This window comes from Zingiber officinale, chromosome 1A, assembly GCF_018446385.1.
Source record: "Zingiber officinale cultivar Zhangliang chromosome 1A, Zo_v1.1, whole genome shotgun sequence".
Classification (NCBI taxonomy): domain Eukaryota; kingdom Viridiplantae; phylum Streptophyta; class Magnoliopsida; order Zingiberales; family Zingiberaceae; genus Zingiber; species Zingiber officinale.
Genome location: NC_055987.1, coordinates 162,765,239 through 162,786,678, shown reverse-complemented (window position 1 = coordinate 162,786,678; position 21,440 = coordinate 162,765,239). Strand labels below are relative to the sequence as shown.

Sequence of the window (21,440 nt, the reverse complement as noted above, 5' to 3'; positions counted from 1 at the left end):
GAGCTCACGGTGGCCTAACCACATGCTTATGGCCAGGCCACGAGCTAGCCTAATTGTGAATCAAGGCCATGAGCTCTAGCCTGGTTGCGAATTTATAGCCAGCCTTTATGAGCTCAGTGATCCTTTATTACTAGTAATTTTCTTTTGTCTCCCTTCTTTTTCTCTCCTTTGTTTTTTCTCTTACCTTTCCTCATATTTTTCATTATTTTTGTTGTTAATACAGGTCAATGGGTCAACGAATTATGTCATCTTGATTTCACGATTCATTACTCTAATCCTGATATGATCCTTTTAAAAAAGTATCAAAATTTTTAATCCAGATGTACCATAATTTTAAATGGGTTGATTCAACCCAACCCTGTTTAATTAAACAAAAATTTGACAGGTGAAACAATTCGCGTCTATGCATTATACAGGGTAAAAAAAGTTATAAATCGACGTAATAATGATAATAAATGACACAACTAATTTACTCCGCAAATGCCTAAGTTTCAATTATGATACAAGTGTATTTTTTTATTGGGACGGTAAATAAATTTAACTTGATAAGAATTTATTTGTGTTTATTTAATATAGAAAAATAATTAAATACATAAACTTAAATAACTCATTAAAAAATTATATTCAACTCATTAATATTTATAAACAATGTTCATAAATAGTATTGGTGAATGTCACTATGAGGTCTGGAGTTCGAATTTCAGTAAAATTTAGGTAAATATCTCCCTTATATGCTAGTCATTATTCTAAAGGTTAGTAGCCGCCCGTGATTTACCTCCTCCATATTGATCCCGGGGCAGATTGACGGGGGCACTGGGGGCGAAGTATTCGCCTTTTGCCCCTATGAATAGTATTGGTGAACAATATTTATGAATAGCATTGGTATTTCGACGCTTAAATCAGTTCTCGGTTCAGTGAAGAAAAATAGTAGAAAAATTATAATAGTGAGCGTATTGAATAGTAAAGTATCACGTACTTTTGTTTGTGGATGGATACTTTTACAGTGTCATCGTAGCGTCTACACATGCATCCAAAACATATGCACGTTTTCCAAAGCTCCTTGGAAAAAAATAAATCAAAAAGTATCTTTGATACCTTTTCTTAAACGAACACACAATTTTTTGACGTGACTGATTAGAACCTTTTAAAGTACTATTTGCTTTTGGGACAATTTCTATTGTCGGTGGTACAAATTTCCAAAAGAGTATGGTAAGGTGCATATATGGGTTCCACTACAGATTGACCGGGAGCCACTCAGCAGGGACGTCACCAACTCGGTTGCACTGAACGAAGCTATCGGCTTGTTCTTCACTCGGCCTTACTGTAGTCGGAGAAGCGTATTATTCCCGATTGGATCTAAGCTCCGATCAGTTAGGGAGGTGGACCATGCAACTTAGTATTTAGTTCTAGACCTCGATTGTAAGTTGTGGAGAACGGCCGCTCAGACGGTCCGGTCGGCTTTTCACGTCTGACTAACTCTTATGGCTCCCTCGGCTGACTTTGCCCGATCTGCATTCCATAGTCTTGTAATCCATGTGGCCTTGCAACTCCGCAGTCTCATAATCCCTATGGCCCTGCAACTTTGATCCTTTATATCAACCGATCTTCACTGCTTTAACCTATTTTGGGAGGCCGTGTTCGTCACCATATATCACCAACAATTCAATCCAAACTTCTAGTTAATTTATGCACCAATTTGATGAGTCAAATTAGTTTGTCAGACCCGTCGGTTGTCTTAGTCAGTTAATTTGCATATCAATTTAATTCGATTGTCTTGGACTCTCTCAGTCTCTCTCTCGCTTTCTTTCTTTCTTTCTTTCAGATCTTCTCCTGTCTTAAAAACGCTAGCCGCCTCAAATCCAAATCTAATGCTAAAAAAATGCACCTCGTCACGTGCACTGACTTACAATGGCAGACAAAACACGATAAATTAAGTAGTGCGAGAAGACTGCGATTACAAGGCTAATCTTTTCTTTTTGGATGAATTACAATTTACCCCCTGAGATTTGACTTAAGTACGAAATAATTCTTATGATTTTAAAAATAACAAAAAAACCCCTGACCAATAACATTGTAATATTATAATCCTTTGACGCTGGGAATGCACATTAAAATACTGATGTCATCATAAATTCCTTTTTTCTGGACAATAATACCCTTATTATACTGTGAATTTAAATCCGGGACAATACTACCCTTTAACAAAAGAAAGGTAATTGCAAAACAACCTCATATATAAAATCATTGGTCAATAATACCTTGGTCATTCGGATGTTTCTTAGTCTTGTCGATCGGACGCTACCCGGTTGACTACTTGATCGGGCGTTGCCCGACCGGAGACACCACTCCCAATCGGGCGTTGCTAGGTCAGATGCTTCTCGCTTTTGCAGGGCGGATATCCATTGGTCTTCTCGACTGGGCATTGACCGATCGGAGGCAACCTTCCTATCGGCTACACGAGCCCAGATCGGCTACGCAGGATTAGTTCATCAGGTTGTTTTGCAATTACCTTTCTTTTGTTAAAGAGTAGTATTGTCCCGGATTTAAATTCACAGCATAATAAAGGTATTATTGTCCAAAAAAAAAAGAATTTATGATGACATCAACATTTTAGTGTGTATTCCCAGCGTCAAAGGATTATAATGTTACAATGTTATCGGTCAGGAGGTTTTTTTGTTACTTTTGAAATCACGAGGATTATTTTATACTTTAATCAAATCTCAAGGGTTAAAATGTAATTCATCCTTTCTTTTTCCAAAAACATGCAAATTGTGTCGGTAGAAGTATTTTTAAACACGGTTTAAGGAATTTATATCTGCCTTCTTGTCGAAAAGTTATTTTTATTTTGCAATCAACGCAGAATTTAATCAAGTTCAAAATTATCGATCTCGTTCAAGTAACGTGCTGGCCATCCTGTTTAGTAGTCTTTGCCATAAATAAAACAATCTACGAGCATTTAATTTTGTCCGCGTCGAAAGGTCCACGCCGTCGTGATGAACCCATTCCCAGCCGAATCCACGCCCGTCCAAATCCTCTCCCCCGCTCCTGTCCGTCCTGCACCACACACCTCCCCCGATCCGACGCTCCAAAACTCGACGCGTTCTCGTCCCCTTCGCGTTTGGATCCCCGGCCCTCTGCATGGCTCCGCCCACGTCCACGCTCGACGGCCGATCGCCAACCGATCCCTCCCCCATCCAACGGCCATCCATCGCCACGCCTCCAGAACCTAAACTTCCCTCATGCCTTTACGAATGACGCAGCAGCAGCAGCAGCAGCAGCAGACGCTGATCTCGCTCTGCTTCTTCTCCGCTAACTAAGATTTGGAGAAATTAGTCAAAATGCTTCAAGAACAAGCCACGAGTTCCCTCCCTTCTAGCAGCGACAGATCCTCCAGCTCTGCTCCTCAGATGGACATCAAAGAAGGTGATTCGATCTATGGAGATTATCTTTGATTTATGTTTTAATTTTTATTTTTCTCTCAACAAACTGAAAAGGAATGGAGAGCGACGAGGACATAAGGCGGGTGCCGGAGTTGGGGTCTGCCGAAGCAGCCGGCCCATCGAGCTCTCGTCAAGGATCCAGTTCGGCAGACGTCATTGCGGGCCGAGCTCAGTCATCATCGGCCGGCCACTCCGGACAGCAGCTGATGACGCGGAAGGGAAGGAGCGCCGCTGAAAAGGAGCACAAACGCCTCAAAAGGTTAAGCGTATTAATTAATTATATAATTAATTAAACCAGTAATAAAAAATAAGAATTAGAAAATAGTTTATTGATGTTTATTTAATTATTTGCTCGATGAAAGGTTGTTGAGGAACCGAGTGTCGGCTCAGCAAGCGAGAGAGAGGAAGAAGGCGTACGTGAACGAGTTGGAGGCGAAGGTGAAGGATTTGGAGAACAGGAACTCGGAGCTGGAGGAGAGGCTGTCCACGCTGCAGAATGAGAATAACATGCTACGACAAGTACGTAAAAAATATCATTAATTTTTGTTTAATCACGTATTATTTTACTAATATATATTTATCATAATTATTGATGTTTAATATGTTCTAATTAAGTTGTCATGATTTAGTTGGATCCTGGTTCTTCTAATTAAGCTCTAATCCATGCATGTGCAGCCCTCTAAAGGCCAATTGCAACCTACAATAATCTCGATAATTAATTTAAAGAATAAGTTGGCTAGTAAAAAATAATATTATCATCACGTGATCTGGGAGATCAAATTCTAACTAGCTAGTAGCTGAATGTCTATCCTCTTTCTTATATTATTATATTATCCAAGATTAATAATCATCCGTGACTTACTTCTTATTTGTTAGTTTGGGGATATACTAACGGGAAACTGAAAATAAGCGAATCACCTTTTACCATTATGAGAACTAAATTTGATAGAACTTTTGGGGTCTAGAAAATAGCTTCAAAATAACTCTCGAAGAAGTGTCTCAATTGCCATTCCAACATTTGCTATATCACATTTCAAGCTGATATGGTGAATAGGAAAGGCCCCTAAGTAGGGTCGATGATCAAAAGCAGAGTATACGCCTATAGAGCCCTGCCCCCCACCATCTCCTGATCGGCTAAGGTATAGACCCTTGGAGCCCAGTTCCTCGTCTCTACTAGACACCTACAAGGCTTTGCTCTCCACCTTCTCCCAATCGGCTAAGGCTAATTAGACAACTCTCAGAGGCCCAACTCCCTAGCTATGTCGGACATCTACGGGGCCCTGCCCCCACCATCTCCCAATAGGCTAAGATCAATCAGATAAGCCCTCAGGGGGCCCAGTTCCCAGGCTCTACTGGATACCTACGGGGATATGCTCCCCACCTTCTCCCAATCGGCTAAAGCCAATCAGGCAAGCCCTTAGGGGCCCAATTCCACGACTATGATGGATATCTATGGGACTCTGTTCCTTAGCTTTTATCAATCCACTAAGGTCGATCGAGCAGACCCTCAGGGGCCCAGCTCCTCGACTATGGCAGACACCTACAGGGACCTAGCCCCCACCATCTCCCGACTGGCTAAGTCCAATCGGACATGCCCTCAAGGACCCAGATCCCCAGCTATGTCGAACACCTACGAGACCCTGTTCTCCACCATCTCTCGATTGGCTAAGGTCATCGGGCAGACCCTTAGTGGCCAAATTCCCTGACTTTGCTAGACACCTACAGGGCTCTGCTCCCCACCTTCTCCCGATCGCCTAAGGCTGATCAAATAGACCCTGAAGTGTCCAGCTTCTAAACTATATCAGACACCTACAGGGCCCTACCCCCCACCATCTCCCGATCGGCTAAGATTGATCAAATAGGACCTTAGGGACCCAGTGATTCGATTTGATAATTGTATATCATTATAAGGCTCAACTCCCCCTTAAGATATTATCATAGCTCATTCACTCCTTAAGGGAAACTGAACTCTCTTTGCCTAGCCCATCTTTTGACTAGCTGCTCAACGAGCCTCCTAGCCCATGAGTCCATCTCTCCATTAATGCAGCACGTGGATTTGTCAAAAAGTCAAAAGATTATATCCTCATATAGATATGCAATACTCTCCCATACTTATGATGTGACTGCAAGATACAGTGAAAACATGACAATTTGACAAGTTATTAAAAAGTGATATGATGACTCATTAAATGTGAAGATTATAAGAGGCATTATAAAGGGATCCTTCTCCGTTGGCATAGATAGGCAAGTCCAGAGCCTTTCTCTCATTACATCACTATTCTTCTTTCTTCTTCGATCTTAACTAGATCGTTAGAGTAGCTACAGCAGGGACCCCTCCCCTGGTCTGCTTACTGATAATTTTCTCTTTCCCCTCCTATTAGTGTTTGTAGGCATCCCCCAATGCTCTTCTCGTCAAACTCCCAACTAGCTTACCGACAATCCACAACTTATCACTTTCAAAAAGGATCAAATATGGCTTCGTCTATGGGAACCTCTCCACTTGATTTAAAATATGAAGATGGACAACGTCGAAAAATTTACAACAGTTACCTTATCACAAGATGATTTAGACTTATTGATAATGGCCAAAGCGCAAGTGCTAACACAAAAGCAACAAGCAATACAGTCATCCCTCTCCAAAGCGCTTGCAGCATCATATGAAGGACCACAAGCCACTGATAGAAGATCCAAGCCAAGGCAGTAGATTGAGTTCTCCAAGACCTTGTTCCAAGCACTTGCAGAGGACTCAGCTAAAGTCGAACGGTCCTAAGCATATTCGACAGGAGATTTGCCTCCCTGTGACCATAAGCGTGGAAAGGCCCTTGTCACTAATAATTCACCTGAATGGCTAAGCGTGCCCTTTAGTCGGGAAATCCTTGAAGATAAGTTGCCTATGCATTTCCGACCTTTGCGGTCGGAGAATATGGAAGCTCCACAGATCCTGAAAATCATCTTCATAAATTTGAAAACAAACAACCTTAACTGGCTCGACGCAGAGGTGGTTCGACCGGCTCTCTACTAGTTCCATCACATGCTTCAAAGAGTCAACCCACTAGCCTCCACCTCATTCACGTTATTGTCGTTGGCAGAGTTGGCTGGCTCTCATCTCAATCTCAACTTTACCTCGCTGGTTCAGCTCATCTGGCAAGAAGGAAAAAGGACCTCAGTTAGCTATAAAGTGAAATTAAGGTTGCAATTCCTTACCAAAGTTGAAGGGCAACCCGACTTTGATTGGAATTAGCACAAAAATGTAGAGAATGCTCTCTTTGAGCAATTTTTGGATATTAAACTTCAAACTGACCAATGTTTTTGTTTCTGATGCTAAGATGAAGGTGGGCTCCCAACGGTACTCTCCTAGACTAGCACAAGCGGCAGATCCATTTGCTAGCCAATCGGCTAGTATACGGGCAAGTCCGGTTGGATGAAAAAGTAATGGAGTTTCTAACCCTTATTGGAAGAGGGCATCTTATCAAAGAAAAGTGCTTTTATGCGAGCTTACAGAATAAAAACTCTCACCTCTAAATTTTTAGATAATAAAAAAAGTAAAAAACATGGGGGGTCAAGGGATACGATATAATCAAAATAGGATAATGACCGCATACAGTAATTAGATATAGTTTGGAGCCAATTGTTGAAGGAGAATACAAAAATATTGGGATATTTCCAAAAAGAAGTTGGGAATGGGGAAGTGAAGACCACCCAGAATCTGGTCCTTAAAAAAGGTGATATAGTCAGGTGGAGGAAGATAAGGACGATTGAGAGCATTGAGGATCATAATGTGATAATCCTGAGAAAGCTCAAAGGTGAGCCAAATCTGATCCACCTTCCCACCACTAAAATTAGAGAGAGTGGATGTGTATCATAAGGTAGGAATGTCAAGAGGAGCTTCATGGGCCATAATTCGAAAGGAGCTCTAAAGAGTTAAGGAGAACTTATAGACAAAGAAGGAAGTCAAAAGCCTAAATGAAGAATTGCAACAGCAGACAGTGAGTGCTGGAGAAGGAGAAGAATGTGTGAGCCAAAAACCCTAGACCAAAAAAACTTATAAACCTAGAAGGTTAAAGCTCAATCATCTAATCTCAAGGGCAAAAGGGCGGGCTAATTATCACGGTTGTCCGATTAAAAAGTCAAAATTGACAAAAACCTAATCATCAGATGTCAGACGTCTCTTCAAAAATTAAAAAATCAAGCATGGGTGGACCATGTGGCGGTATCATAGGAAAGGACATTTATGATAGAGGTAACTAGTGAATCATTGCCATGATATGCTATCACACATATTATTGCACATTACAATGCATTTATGACATATGACATGCTCCTTTTCAAAAAGGATAAGTTTTAATGGTAAGCACAACAGAGTGACGTAAGCTAGGATGGGGAAGTCAATTAGAAAATTAAAGATTGAAGAGGTCAAGTCAGTTGGTCCTAAGCCTCCTTTGACTAGACTTGAAGGGGAGACTTATGATACGATGAATAGGAAAGGGCCCCTAAGTGGGGTCCACAGGTCAATGAGACTGCAATCAAAGTCCAAGGTAGGTCAAAAGATGAGTAGTTGACCTATCGAACGGCTATGGAGCCTTGCTCCCTACCATCTCCTGATCGGCTAAGGCCAATAGACAAGCCCTCAGGGGCCCAGTTCTCCAACTCTACCAGACACCTATGCAACTTTGCTCCTAGCTTCTCCTGATCGACTAAGGCCAATTGGATATACCCTTAGAGACCTAGTTCTCCGACTCTCTGGACACCTACAGAGTTTTTCTCCTCACATTCTCCCGATTGGCTAAGGTCGATTGGGCATGCCCTCAGGGGCCTAACTCCTCGGCTATGAAGGACACCTACAGAGCCCTACACCCCCCCCCTCCCACATCTCCCATCGACTAAGGCCGATCAGACAAGCCCTTAGGGGCCCAGTTCCCCAGCTTTGCCGAACACCTACGAGGTTGATTTGCTCCCCACCTTCTCTAGATTGGCTAAGGTAGAACGGGCATGCCCTGAGGGTCCCAACTCCTTGGTTATGTCGAATACCTACAAGGCCCTGCCCCCCACCATCTCCTGATTAGCTAAGGCTGATTAGACATACCCTCAGGGGTCCAGTTCCCGGTTCTGTCGAATACCTATAGGGCTCTACTCCCCACTTTCTCTTGATCGACTATGGCTGACCAGATAGACCTTCAGGGGCCCAACTCCTCGACTATGCCGAACATTTACGAGGCTCTGCTCCCTACCTTCTCTTGATCAGCTTCTTTCTTCTTCGATTCTGACTTGATCGTCGGAGTAGCTGCACCTAAGACCCTCCCTTAATATGCTTACTGACGGTTTTCTCCTTCCCCCTCCTGTTGGTGTCTACAGACTACAGGTGTCCCTGGTGCTCCCCTGTCGAAGTCTTCTTCCCGTCAAACTCCTAGCCAGCTCACCGACAGTTCGTAGCTCATCGCTTCTAGACACGCAGGATCACAAACTAACTTGAAAATTAAATTACACAAGATCAAGATCCAGTAGATGCTCATTTTTGTTCAGTTGTTCGATTCAATTCGATTCGGTCAAAATTTGGAGAGAATCTTAATCTAGATCGACTGCTAGATCATAGTCTTCTTACATATTACAATGTCCTCACACAAGCAGTAGGTAGTCTGAAGTCCAGTACAAGTTACAAATTACCTAAGGACCAAAAACTTCTACCGAAATAAACATGTATAAAAATAATACAAATTTGTTTGATACATGTATTTATTTTATTTTATTTGGTTGATAATCCAATGAATAAAATGATATCGAACTAAAAGATTTTTTTGGCAGATACTGAAGAATACTACTGGCAGCAGGAGGGGGGCAGCTAGTGCCAGTGCCAGTAGCGTTAATCCTGACGGCTCGGCAGACTAATAATAATCATTACTTATTAAGTGATCAATTAACTGACGAATTTCAAGCGTAATTATATTAATTGAACGAAATATTATGACACCTTTCGCTGTTTGTAATTATATGTGTGTGGATTGTAATTATATATGGGGCAAAATATCTCAGGAAAATTTGGTGATTAAATTACTAGATTTAATTATTATCAGTGATAACCTCAATAATTTTGGACGAATAATGGTATAATTGTAATAGAAAACATTGTCACACAGTAAAGCCACCTAACAACTGCAACTTTGACAGAAAAAACATTTTAATCGTTGGAAACCTTCTTAATTTTTCTAAGACCTTAAGTAAACCAAATATTTGTGATAAAATTTGATCATTAATTTCGTTAAATTTTATTTATATTTGTTCCATTGGAAAAGTGAATAAAAAAAGTATGGAAAATAGACTCCAATCTATCTGGGAGTTTAGTCCCGAATTAAGAGTTTTATGACACAAAAACTGATTTATATTGAATTACAACATGTAATTTGTGAACATGGATGCATCCGCACATGCTCTAAATCCAGTTGCTCTTGTGTAGGGACGGAGTTAAGAATTTCATATCGAGGAGGCGAAATATATGTGTTTATGTTTAGAGGAGGTGACCATGTAATTACCTCCTATTCGCCTCTCTTTTATCCCTATTCCTATATTCCATACACTTGTTAATACTTAAACCCCTTTGACTCTGTCCCTGGTGGCAAAAGACAAATACGCTCGCCCCCAGCACCTTCGCCAACCCGTCCCAGGACCAACGCAGAGGAAGTAAATCACGGACGGCTACTAGCCTTTGGAATAGTAACTAGCACATAAGCCTTTGACTCAGTCTCTGCTCTTATGCAAGAGTGATCGACAGTTATTGCTCACATAACATATCTAACTTTAACCTATTTGTCATTCATCAAAACTCAGGTTTGACATTGGTGTCAACTGCACCAACAATCTTCTCCTTTTTGATGTAATGACAATCTGGATTAAAATTAGAAAAATAATGCAACAAAAAATAATAATATGAAAATGATTTAAGAGAAATAAATTGATTTTGAATTTCTATTTTATTCTCCTGATGATATCAGGGTTAAGTTTTTTTAGATGTTTCTAGATTTGTCTTAATTTTTTTTACTTAAACTCTTACCTTCCCCTTTTGACATTCATCAAAAAATATATAACTAAGTAAGAGAAAGTTTAAAACAAGGAAATAGAGCAAGTGAGCAACTCAAATATTTCAAAGAAATGTCAGGTCTATATTAGGGAGGATTTTTTTTCAATGTAAGTCCAACGTAGCCAAATATTTAAAGATAATTGTTTTAAAAGACCATTTTTCAAAATAGATATTTAAAAAGCATAAACGTAATTTCTACAGTATGTTTCAAATATTTTCAAAGTTATTTTGAATGTCTTTCCAAGTATTTTTTTTTAAAACATTTTGTAAGCATAAATTTTGGTAAGTATTTTCAACCTTTTTTCTTAAAGAAATTAAATCTAAATAATTTTAGAAACCTTTTTAAAAAAATTTGCAAAGCATTTCTTAAAGAAATATTAAAAATAAACTTTGCAAAAAAAATTTTGCAAACCCTTTTTCAAAATAAGTTGCAAAGCAAATTTTGCAAAGTAGTTTTTAAAGTGAATTTTCAAAGCAAATTTTGTAAGGTAATTTTCAAAGTTATAAAGTAAGTTTTATCTTTCAAAGTATTTGCCAATGAATTTTTCAAAGCAATTTTGAAGTATTTATTACTTTTCAAAATATTTTTAAAAAAAAATTAGGTAAATTTCAATTTTTTTTTTAAAAACCACCAGTTTGTAAAAAGTAGCAAAAAAAAGAAAATGCTTGAAATAAGACACTTTGAAAGTAGTTTTCAAATAACCTTCCCCTTAACCTGATATTATTTTTTTTTTAAATAATATTCATCTAAAAATTGTCCTTAAATGTCTAACTTTCAATTACTAACTAACTATAAGAATATAGCAGTGCTCACTTGGTTAGTCAAGTTAAGAAATCATGTCCAGCGGGAAATTTACTAAAAAGGGAATGTTTAACTTGATCAATGTACTTTTATATTTTTTGTCCATACTTATATCAATATACTGATATAAGTATAATAAAGTGATGTTTGATTTTAATTTATTTAGTTTTTGAATGATACATTGAATTCTTAGTTAAGTTAAGTTAATTAAACTTACATTATCAATCAAGATTTTTACATTTTATGCTCTAAGTTAAAGTCTTTTAATGTGTGCATCATCCATAACAATTGTGTCACACACTTGCCCATTGCTATGCACTCTACTTCAGTAGTAGATAAAACAACACAGTGTTATTTTCTACTAAACCAGATGATGATCTAAGTAGTTGATATCCACCACTTGTCTTTTTTGATCTAGTTTACAACCAGCATAATTTGAATCAAAGTAACCTAGAAGTTCAAAATTAGGTCTTCTAGGATACTAAATTCCTATATTTTGTGTGCCTTTCAAGTACCTAAAGATTCTTTTTACATTAGTTAGGTGAGATTCCCTAGCACAGGTTTGGTATCTAGCACACATAATAAGTACAAATAAAATATCAGGTCGACTTACAGTTAAGTATAAAAAGTTGTTATAGCACTCCTATAATATTTTAAATCTACTAGTTTTCCATTTGGATTATTATCTAAAGTTATGTTACTTGTCATTGGTGTTTTTATTTCTCTAGTATTTTTTATTCTAAATTTTTTAAGTAATTCTTTTGTGTATTTTTGTTGATAAACATAATTTTGTTGGTGCAACCTTAGGTCAAGGTTGACCTGGTTGACCAGACTCGAGTTGACTTGACTCGAGTTGTGTTTTGATGTTTGACGAGTTATGTTTGACAATGTTTGACGTGAACAGAAAAGTTGTATCTTGATGTTTTACAAGGATACAAGCTTGGGAGATTGTGGGTGCAACCCGTGGTCAAGGTTGACCTGGTTGACCCGAGGTGAGTTGACCTGACTCGGAAAAGTCCAAGCAGGGAGCTTGGCATGGGAAAAGTCCAAACAGGGAGTTTGGCATGGTGAAAAGTCCAAGCAGGGAGTTTGGCATGGTGAAAAGTCCAAGCAGGGAGCTTGGCACGGGAAAAGTCCAAGTATGGAGACTTGGCACGGAGAAGTCCAAGTATGGAAGCTTGGCACATGGGAAGTCGGAGAGGGCTCGGTAGCTCGTTCTCTGGACTGTGGTCAGAGAGGGCTCGGTAGCTCGTTCTCTGGACCGGATGGTGAAAGTCCTGGTGAGTGAAGCCAAGCAGTGGGAAAGTCCTGGTGAGCGAAGCAGGGGAAGGTCCTTGTGAGTGAAGCTAGGCGGTTGGAAAGTCCCGGTGAGTGAAGCCGGGCAGTTGAAAATTCTAGTGAGTGAAGCCGGTGAAAATCCTAGTGAGTGAAGCTAGGTGAAAGTCCCGTGAGTGAAGCCGCAGGAAAAATCCAGATGGATCAAGGCCGATCGGACATCGGTGTTGTGAAGGTCAAGAAGGTCAAGGGAGTGACCGGAATTGCATAAGAGAAAAGTTCAAGTGGGTCAAGATTGACCGGACACTTGGTGGGGAGTCTTAGCAGTCAAGGGAGTGACCGGATGCTAAGCATGATGTACCAACAGTCAAGGTTGACCGGATGTTGGTTTGAAGGCTTGGGACTTGGTTTGGGCAAAACCAAGCTCGATCGATTAGTGGATCGATCCGGATACATTGGTATCCGGATCATCCGGTGACCGATCAAGAACCAAACAAGAGTTCATCGAGTGTTATCTCGATCGGCACCGATCAGAAACAACGATCGAAGGCAAGAAGTTCGGAGAAAAAGGAAGGGATGATGCCGATCGGTCCTCGGCCGTCGCTGGATCGGTCCCGTGACCGATCAGGAGCTCTCTGGACCGATCAGAAGGACCGATCAGCCTAGGTCCTAATCGGTCCCCAAGACCGATCAGGATGTTGGACCGGGTTGGAGCCTGATCGGTCCAGAACTATCCGTTGGCTCACAACGGTCTTCTGTCTTCTGCTGTCTTCTGGCTTCTTCTTCGCAGGTGGATGCAGGTTATAAAAGGAGATCGAGGGCTGCTATAGTTTTCTTCTTCTCCTCCGAAGCTTCTGCTTCTTCTTGATCTTCTTCTTGCTTCTGCAAGTTATTGCTTCTGCTGTTCTAGAGCTTTGTTAAGCTCGCTTCCGAAGCTTCGCGTGAGCTTCCTCGACTTCTTCGACTGGTTTCAGCTGTTGCTGTGATTCTGTGAAGTTGGTGCTTCATCTACAGATTTCAGTCGACGACGAGAAGGCAAGCAAGAGTTGTTACATTCATCTTTATATTTGTATCTTGCTGTGCTTCTTGTACTTGTACTCTAATCTTGCTGTTGCAAGAGTTTGTGGTGAGGTTTCTCCACCCAAAAGGAGTTCTTATTAGCCGATTTTCCGGGGACTCATCCACCGACGGATTGATAGGCTTCGTCCACCTTACAGACACGCCGAGGAGTAGGAGTTTCATCTGCGAACCTCGTTACATCGTCGAGTTCGAGTTTGAGGTTTGATCTTTCCTTTTTGCGTTTCTATTTAGTTATTTCCGCTGCGCTAACCCTAATCGTAGGAAGAAACGTGAAGAATTTGGGGTCGGCTATTCACCCCCCCTCTCTAGCCGAGTACGACGATCCTAACAAATTTCTTTCATTTTTTTGTTTAATTTGTAACAATTGGTATCAGAGCTAAGGTTTGCCTCTGTGTGTTTGGTTTTTAGTTTAATTATGCACATATCATATATAATTTAGGCAGGATAATAGTAGGATATGCTAACTCTGTGGTTGCAGACTCCAACTATTATAGCTTATTGTGATTGTGTGTAATTAGACCCTCGGACATGTTAAGGGCATTTTATGTATGTGCGTGATTGTATGTATTAAATACAGCAGGAGTTGTATTAGTTTTAGGATTTTACATTTTTGTTTCGATCTAGATTACATGTATATTCCTTCGTAGAATATAGGATCGATAAATGTAAAATTATATTTCTGTCGCGGATCGTATCCTTGCGAGGTGTGGTACTATTGGAGGACTAGAGGCGCAGCGGAAAAGGAAGCTCGATCAACACGACAACATGAGCCCTAGGACAGGCGGCTAGAGTTGACGACTGCTAGGGCTAGCGGCACACGAAGAAAAGTGATGGAAGAGGTCATAATAGTTGGAAATTTATTTTTCCATATTTATTGCTTTTATTTGATGTGATGTGTGTATGTGTGCTTGCATGATAAAATTTCTCACCTTAAATAACTAAGTGGGAGAGGGATTAGTAAATAAATTCTACGATCTCCATTACTAGTTTGTAAGTGATGCAACAAACTTGCGTGTTGGCTCTGAGTGCCTCCCTCCACAACGGATGAGTTTGTTTGCGGATCAGTAGATCAAACTTCCTTTATGGATGGTTATAGGAAATTATTTAGGAGTGTGTGATCTTCTCCAACTGAAGGGGCACAATCCTATTTAATGGACAAAGTATCAAGTAATGGTATACACTTAGACACATTCAATAGTATCCTCCCCAATGGAGTCACTGCTATTTTTTGCGTGACCAAAGGAAAACCAACTATTAATTTTATTTGTCATAAAGTTATGATGACAAGACAATAAAATTAATAGGTAAAACCCTCCTCTTACAAATGTTTGAATTTGTATACGTCCACACTAACGTGGCATATAAAATTCACGATTTTTGAGGTGTTGATGAATTTAAATGATATTGTTTTGAGGAATCAATATTATTTTAAATTCTAAATTTTGACTAAATATTTGATCGAAAGGAAGACCAACTATTAATTTTATTTGTCATAAAGATAGGTTGACAAGATAATAAAATCTCCTCTTACAAATGTTTGAATTTGTATACGTCCATACTAACGTGGCATACAAAATTCATAAGGATTTTTGAAGTGTTGGTCTTGACCAAATATTTTTATGATTCTTAGGATTTCAAATGTTTTTTAATCCCCTAGCTGTTATACTATAGAATAGACTTAGTAGTCCCAATTATAATGATTGAAAATAAAACTTGGACACTAAGGTGGACTGCCCTCTTAGAATTGAGAACAATAAAGGTGTATTTCATTAATTGTTAAAATATGTTTAGTGGTGTTATCTATCGGTACCTGGTGTGTAGATACGGGAGCCACTGATCATGTCTGCAATTCATTGCAGGGGTTTTAGGAAACCCGACAACTATATGAAGGGGAAATCATCGTCTATATGAGCACTGCTGCAAAAGTAGCAGTTGTTGCAGTGGGAGATGTTTATCCTCTGATAGGAATAAGACATGGATTTTGAGAAATTGTCTTTACGTACCAAGTTTTAGAAAGAACTTGATTTCAGTTTCTAAACTATTCAAAGAACTTGATATTCTGTCTCTTTTGATAATAAAGTTGTTATCAAGAAAATAGGGAAGTTATCTATTCTGGTACGTTGGTTGGCAATTTATAAATCCAATAACTCCCATAATGTAACAAATGAAAATTAATAACACATCTTCTAACTCTAATAAGAGAAAGCAACCTTCGTAAATGAACCAATCATATCTTTGGCATCTAAGGCTAGGTCATATTAACTTGAGTAGGATTCAAAGGATAATAGTCGATGAACTTTTGGGTTCATTGGTGGTGGAAAACTTTCCAACCTGCGAGTCTTGCTTGGAAGGTAAAATGACCAAGAGGCTTTTTAAGACTAAGGGGTATAGAGCCAAAGATGTGTTGGAATTGGTTCATTCTAATTTGTGTGGACCTGTGACTATCCAGGCAAGAGGTGGTTTCGAATATTTCGTCTCTTTTATAGATGACTATTCGAGATACGGGTACATTTACTTGACACGCCGCAAGTCTGAGTGCTTTGATAAGTTCAAAGAGTATAAAGCTAATGTGGAGAAATGTCATGGTAAAAGTATCAAGACACTACATTGTAGTGACGAGTACCTCTTAGGAGAGTTTAGGAGTCACTTATCGGAAGTCGGGATTCAATCCCAACTGACTGCACCTGGTACACCCCAACAGAATGGTGTGGCAAAATGAAGGTATAGGACTCTTATGGAAATGGTTAGATTAATGATGAGTTATTAAGAATTACCAAATTCGTTGAAAGGATATACTCTGGAAACGATAATGAACATAGTACCTTCTAAGTCAGTACCCTCTACTCCCATAGAATTGTGGAATAGGTGTAAGCCTAGTCTGAAGCATATTTGGATTTGGGGTAGTCCAACACATGTGCTGAAGGGAGACACTGATCACGTACAGAAGTTCACTTGGTTGTGGGTTATCCTAGATAAACGAAAGGTGGTTTATTTTATAATCCTAAAGATCAGAAGGTCATTGTTAGAACCAATCCATGATTTTTAGAAGAGGACTATGTTGGAACCCCAAGGTGTTTTGATGTGATCAAACAAGTTAAGTTAGGTCCTGCGTTTGTTTAACCCTTGTGTCTAAGTGTGCAGGAGCTTAGGAACACAGGAAGTCGAGCGGAAGACGTGGCTAGCGAGAAGGACGGCACGGGAAAGAGCCGACGGGCTCGGTGCGTCCGAGGGACGAGGTGTCCGCGGAAGAGTACACCGGCGGACGAGAAGAGCGTGCGCGACGCTCGAGGGACGAGAAACCGGGAAGGAAGGCTGCTCGAGGATGTTAGGGTGTATACTAAAAGCCTAGCTTTTGGTATAAAGATTTATCTAGTAATAAGAATCACATTGGTCAAATGTCTATATTTATGATAAATGTAGTTGTTCAATTAATTTATATTGTAGATAACATGGTGTGTGGTGTCACACACAGAGGATCATGTTATCAGTACCTTATAAATTATAAACAGTAGCTCACGACCAAAATGGAAAGGAACAAACCATTAGAAGATCGTAGTGTAATTAGGTATCAGTTTATCTTGACTGTATAATTACACTAGTACACTTAGAGTGTATTGAGTAGGATCATTTGAGGTCGTTTCTTTTGTACTGATTTTATAAAGAAACAAAGACCTCGGTTATTATGGAAGTGTGTGCTCTTAATCCTAATATAATAACAAGCACATATATTTGATATTTATTTCTTTAATTTATCAATGGGTGAGATTTAGTTCGATGAATCAATAAGCCCGATAAGTTGGGAAATGGTATCACTTATAGTGTGTGTTGTTGATTATAGAAGGAAACTGTGTCCTAGAGATACTAGGTTGATAATGTCCTCAAGAGGAGCTCATAAGGATTGTCATGTTAAACCCTGCAGGTGGACTTAGTCCGACATGACGATAAGGTTGAGTGGTACTACTCTTGGACTAAGATATTAATTAAATGAGTTGTCAGTAACTCACTTAATTAGTGGACATTCGATATCTTAAACACAGGGAGACTAACACACTCATAATAAGGAGCCCAAAAATATAATTTGGGATTGGTGCGGTAGTTCAATAATAGTTCTCTAGTGGAATGAATTATTATTGATAAAATTAAGTTGTGTGTTCGGGGCGAACACGGGAAGCTTAATTTCATCGGGAGACCAAAACAAATTCCTCCTCTCGATCCCTATCGTAGCCTCTTGTATATAGAGATTTATACCCACCACATACCCACCTTCTTACCCAACCAATAGGGGTCAGCCAAGCTAAGCTTGAAGCTCAAGCTTAGGGCCGGCCAAGCCTAAAGGGTGGCCTTAAGGTGGTCGGCCAATAGCTTGGAGCCCAAGTTTAGGTGGCCGGCCACATCATATTAAAAAGGATTTTTTATTAAAATTATTTCTTATGTGGATATCATAGTTTTAAAAGCGAGTTTAAAAATTAAATCTTTCCTTTTAAAACTTTCTACAAAAGATTAAGAAAAGATTTGAAATCTTTCCTTATTTGTAGATTGAAAAGAGATTTTATTTTTAAGAAAAACTTTCCTTTTTGACCATGATAATAATTTAAAAGAGAAGTTTAAAAATTAAATATTCTCTTTTATTAGTTTCTACAAAAGATTAAGAAAAGATTTGATATCTTTCCTTATTTGTAGATTGAAAAGAGATTTTAATTTTTAGAGATAACTTTCCTTTTGGAAATTATCCACATGTTTAAAAGAAGAATTTTAATTTATAAAATTTCCTTTTTATTAACCACCATGAAGGGAAAATTATTGGAGAAATTTTTTATAAATTTCTGGAGACAAATTAGGAAGTTTTAATTAATTAAAACTCTCCTTGTTTATAGCTTGATGGTGGCCGGCCATGTAAATTGAGATAGGAAAATTGTTTTTAATTAAATAAATTTTCCTTATCAATGGCAAAAGAATTAAGGAAATTTTTATTTAAATTTCCTTATTTGATAAGGCCAAGGATTATAAAAGAGAGGGTAGAGGTGCCTTCATGGGTGATCAACTCTATTATTCTTCTCCTCTCTTTTCCTCCTTGGTGGCCGGCCCTAGCTTCTTCCTCTTCTCTTCTTCTTATGGCCGGCCTCTCTTGGAGCTCTTGATGGTGGCCGGTTCTAGCTAGGAGAAGAAGGAGAGAAAGGTGGTTTTGTTTCTTGCATCCCTTGGAGCTTGGTGGTGGTGGCTGGACCTCTACTTCTCTTGGAGAATTGTGGTGGCCGAAACTTGTAAGGAAGAAGAAGGTGCTTGGTGGTTCTCATCTCGGAAGATCGTTGCCCACACAACGTCCGAGGTTAGAAGAGGAATACGGTAGAAGATCAAGAGGTCTTTTAGAAGGTATAACTAGTAATTTTTCCTTTCCGCATCATGCTAGTTATTTATGGAAATAATACCAAATACAAGAGGCTTACGATTCTAGAATTTCGAATATGTTTTTCGATGTTGTGTTCTTTTGTTTTTCTTATCCTTGTGATTTGATTGTCTTTTCGGTTAACCTAAAGTTATTTTAGGAAATTAAATATTACCTTTCTATAAAAGGTTTTGTCTAGTCGGTGGTGGTTGCTCCCATATCCAAGAAGGCCATGTGCCTCGCCACGTCAGTACTGGGAACCAATTATGGAAATTAATATTTAATGGAATTAATAACTTAAGGTGATTTGGGTCGAACGTGTTAAGTTCCTCAAGAGACCCAAGTCAAAACCTAAAAGAACGAATAGATTAAGTTTTGGATCAAACGTGTTAAGTTCCGCAGGCGATCCAAAATTTAATTTAAAAGAACACATGGTAGCTAGGAAAAGGTTCAGACCTTTGTACAAAATTTTTGTACAGTGGAACCTCTAGGTTTTCCGAGTAGTAACCAACAATTGGTATCAGAGCTAGGGTTTTGCCTCTATGTATTTGGTATTAGTTTAATTATGCATACATGTCATACATAATTTAGGCAGGATAATAGTAGGATGTCCTAACTTTGTGGATGCAGGATCCAACTATTATGGCTTATAGTTTTATGTGTGTGATCGGACCCTTGGACATGTCAAGGGCATTTATATGCATGATTGTATTATAAAATACAGCAGGAGCTGTATTTAGTTTTATTAGGATTTTATTTTTGATCTAGATACATGTACATTCCTTTTATGGAATATAGGATCAAAATTGTAAAATTCTATGTCGCGGATCGAATCTTGCAAAGCGTGGAACCTTCTAAGGACCAGAGGCGCAGCGGAACAAGGAGCAAGATGGATGCGACAGCTAGACCCGGTGGCGGTGGCCAAATATGGCAGCAGCTTGGGATGACAACACACGGAGGACAACTAGAGATAAAAGCCATAATAGTTGAAAATTAGATTTTCTATTTATTGCTTTTATATTGTGTTGTGTGTGCATGTTAGTTTACAATTTTAGTAGGCTAGCATAGTTAAAATTCCTCATTAATAAATAACTAAGTGGGAGAGGGATTTTTAAGTAAATCCCATGGTCTCCATTACTGGTTTGTAAGTGATGCAAACAAGCTTGCGCGTTGGCTCTGAGTGCCTTCCTCCATAACGGATGAGCTTGTTTGCGGATCACTAGAACAGACTTTCATTTTTGGATGACTATAGGAAGTTAATTAAGAGCGTGTGATCTTCCCCAACGGAAGGGGCAAAATCTTATTAATGGACTTAGTGTCAAGTAATGGTATACACTTAGACACATCTAATAGTATCCTCCCCATCGGAGTCACTGCTATTATTTGTGTGACCAAATGAAACCAACTATTAATTTGTCATAAAACAAGGTTGACAAGATAATAAAATTAAAGGGTTAAAACCCCTCTTACAAATGATTGATTTTGTATACGTCCACACTAACGTGGCATACAAAATTAACGGTGTTTGAGATAATTTTATTTGTCATAAAGTTACGTTGACAAGATAGTTAATGGGTAAAACCCTCCTCTTACAAATGTTGATTTTGTATACGTCCACACTAACGTGGCATACAAAATTCACGGTGTTTTGAGGTGTTGGTAAATTTAAATAGTATTGTTAGAGGAATCAATATTATTTTAAATTTAGAGTCTTGACCAAATATTTGATTAAAGATAGACCAACTATTAATTTTATTCATCATAAAGTAAGGTTGACGAGATAATAAAATTAAATGATAAAATTTCCTCTTTGAATTTGTATACGTCCACACTAACGTGGCATACAAAATTCATGGGGATTTTTAAGGAGTTGGTCTTAACCAAATATTTTTGTGATTCTTAGGAAGAAGGTCAATCCCTAGCTGATATACTTTAGGATAGACTTAGTGGTCCCAATTATAATTGATTGGAAATAGAATTTGGACATTAAGGTAGACTGTCCTCTTAGAACTAAGAACAATATAGGTGTATTTTATTCATTAGTTGATACATGTTTAGTGGAGTTATCTACCGGTACCTGGTGTGTAGATATGGGAGCCACTGATCATGTCTGCAATTCATTGCAGGGTTTCAGGAAACCCGACAACTAAATGAAAGGTAAATCACCGTCCACATGGGCACTACTGCAAGAGTAGCAGCTGTTGCAGTGGGAGAGGTTTATTCTCTAATAGGAATAAAATTTGGATTATTAGGAATTGTCTTTACATACTAAGTTTAGAAAGAACCTGATTTCAGTTTCTAAACTATTATAGAATAGATATTGTGTCTATTTTGATAACAAAGTTGTTATCAAGAAAAATAGGCAAGTTATCTATTCTGGTATGTTGGTTG

At 38.9% G+C, this 21,440-nt stretch overlaps 1 protein-coding gene across 1 annotated transcript; it reads left to right on the top strand.

Annotated features, from left to right (window-relative positions):
- The first annotated feature begins 3,239 nt into the window (after positions 1-3,239).
- On the top strand, positions 3,240-9,485 carry LOC122038235 (transcription factor HY5-like). The gene is made up of 4 exons (XM_042597881.1): positions 3,240-3,423; positions 3,495-3,699; positions 3,803-3,959; positions 9,240-9,485. The coding sequence occupies exons 1-4, from the start codon at positions 3,339-3,341 to the stop codon at positions 9,321-9,323; spliced, it is 531 nt and encodes a 176-aa protein (XP_042453815.1). The 5' UTR covers positions 3,240-3,338; the 3' UTR covers positions 9,324-9,485.
- The last annotated feature ends 11,955 nt before the right edge of the window (positions 9,486-21,440 follow it).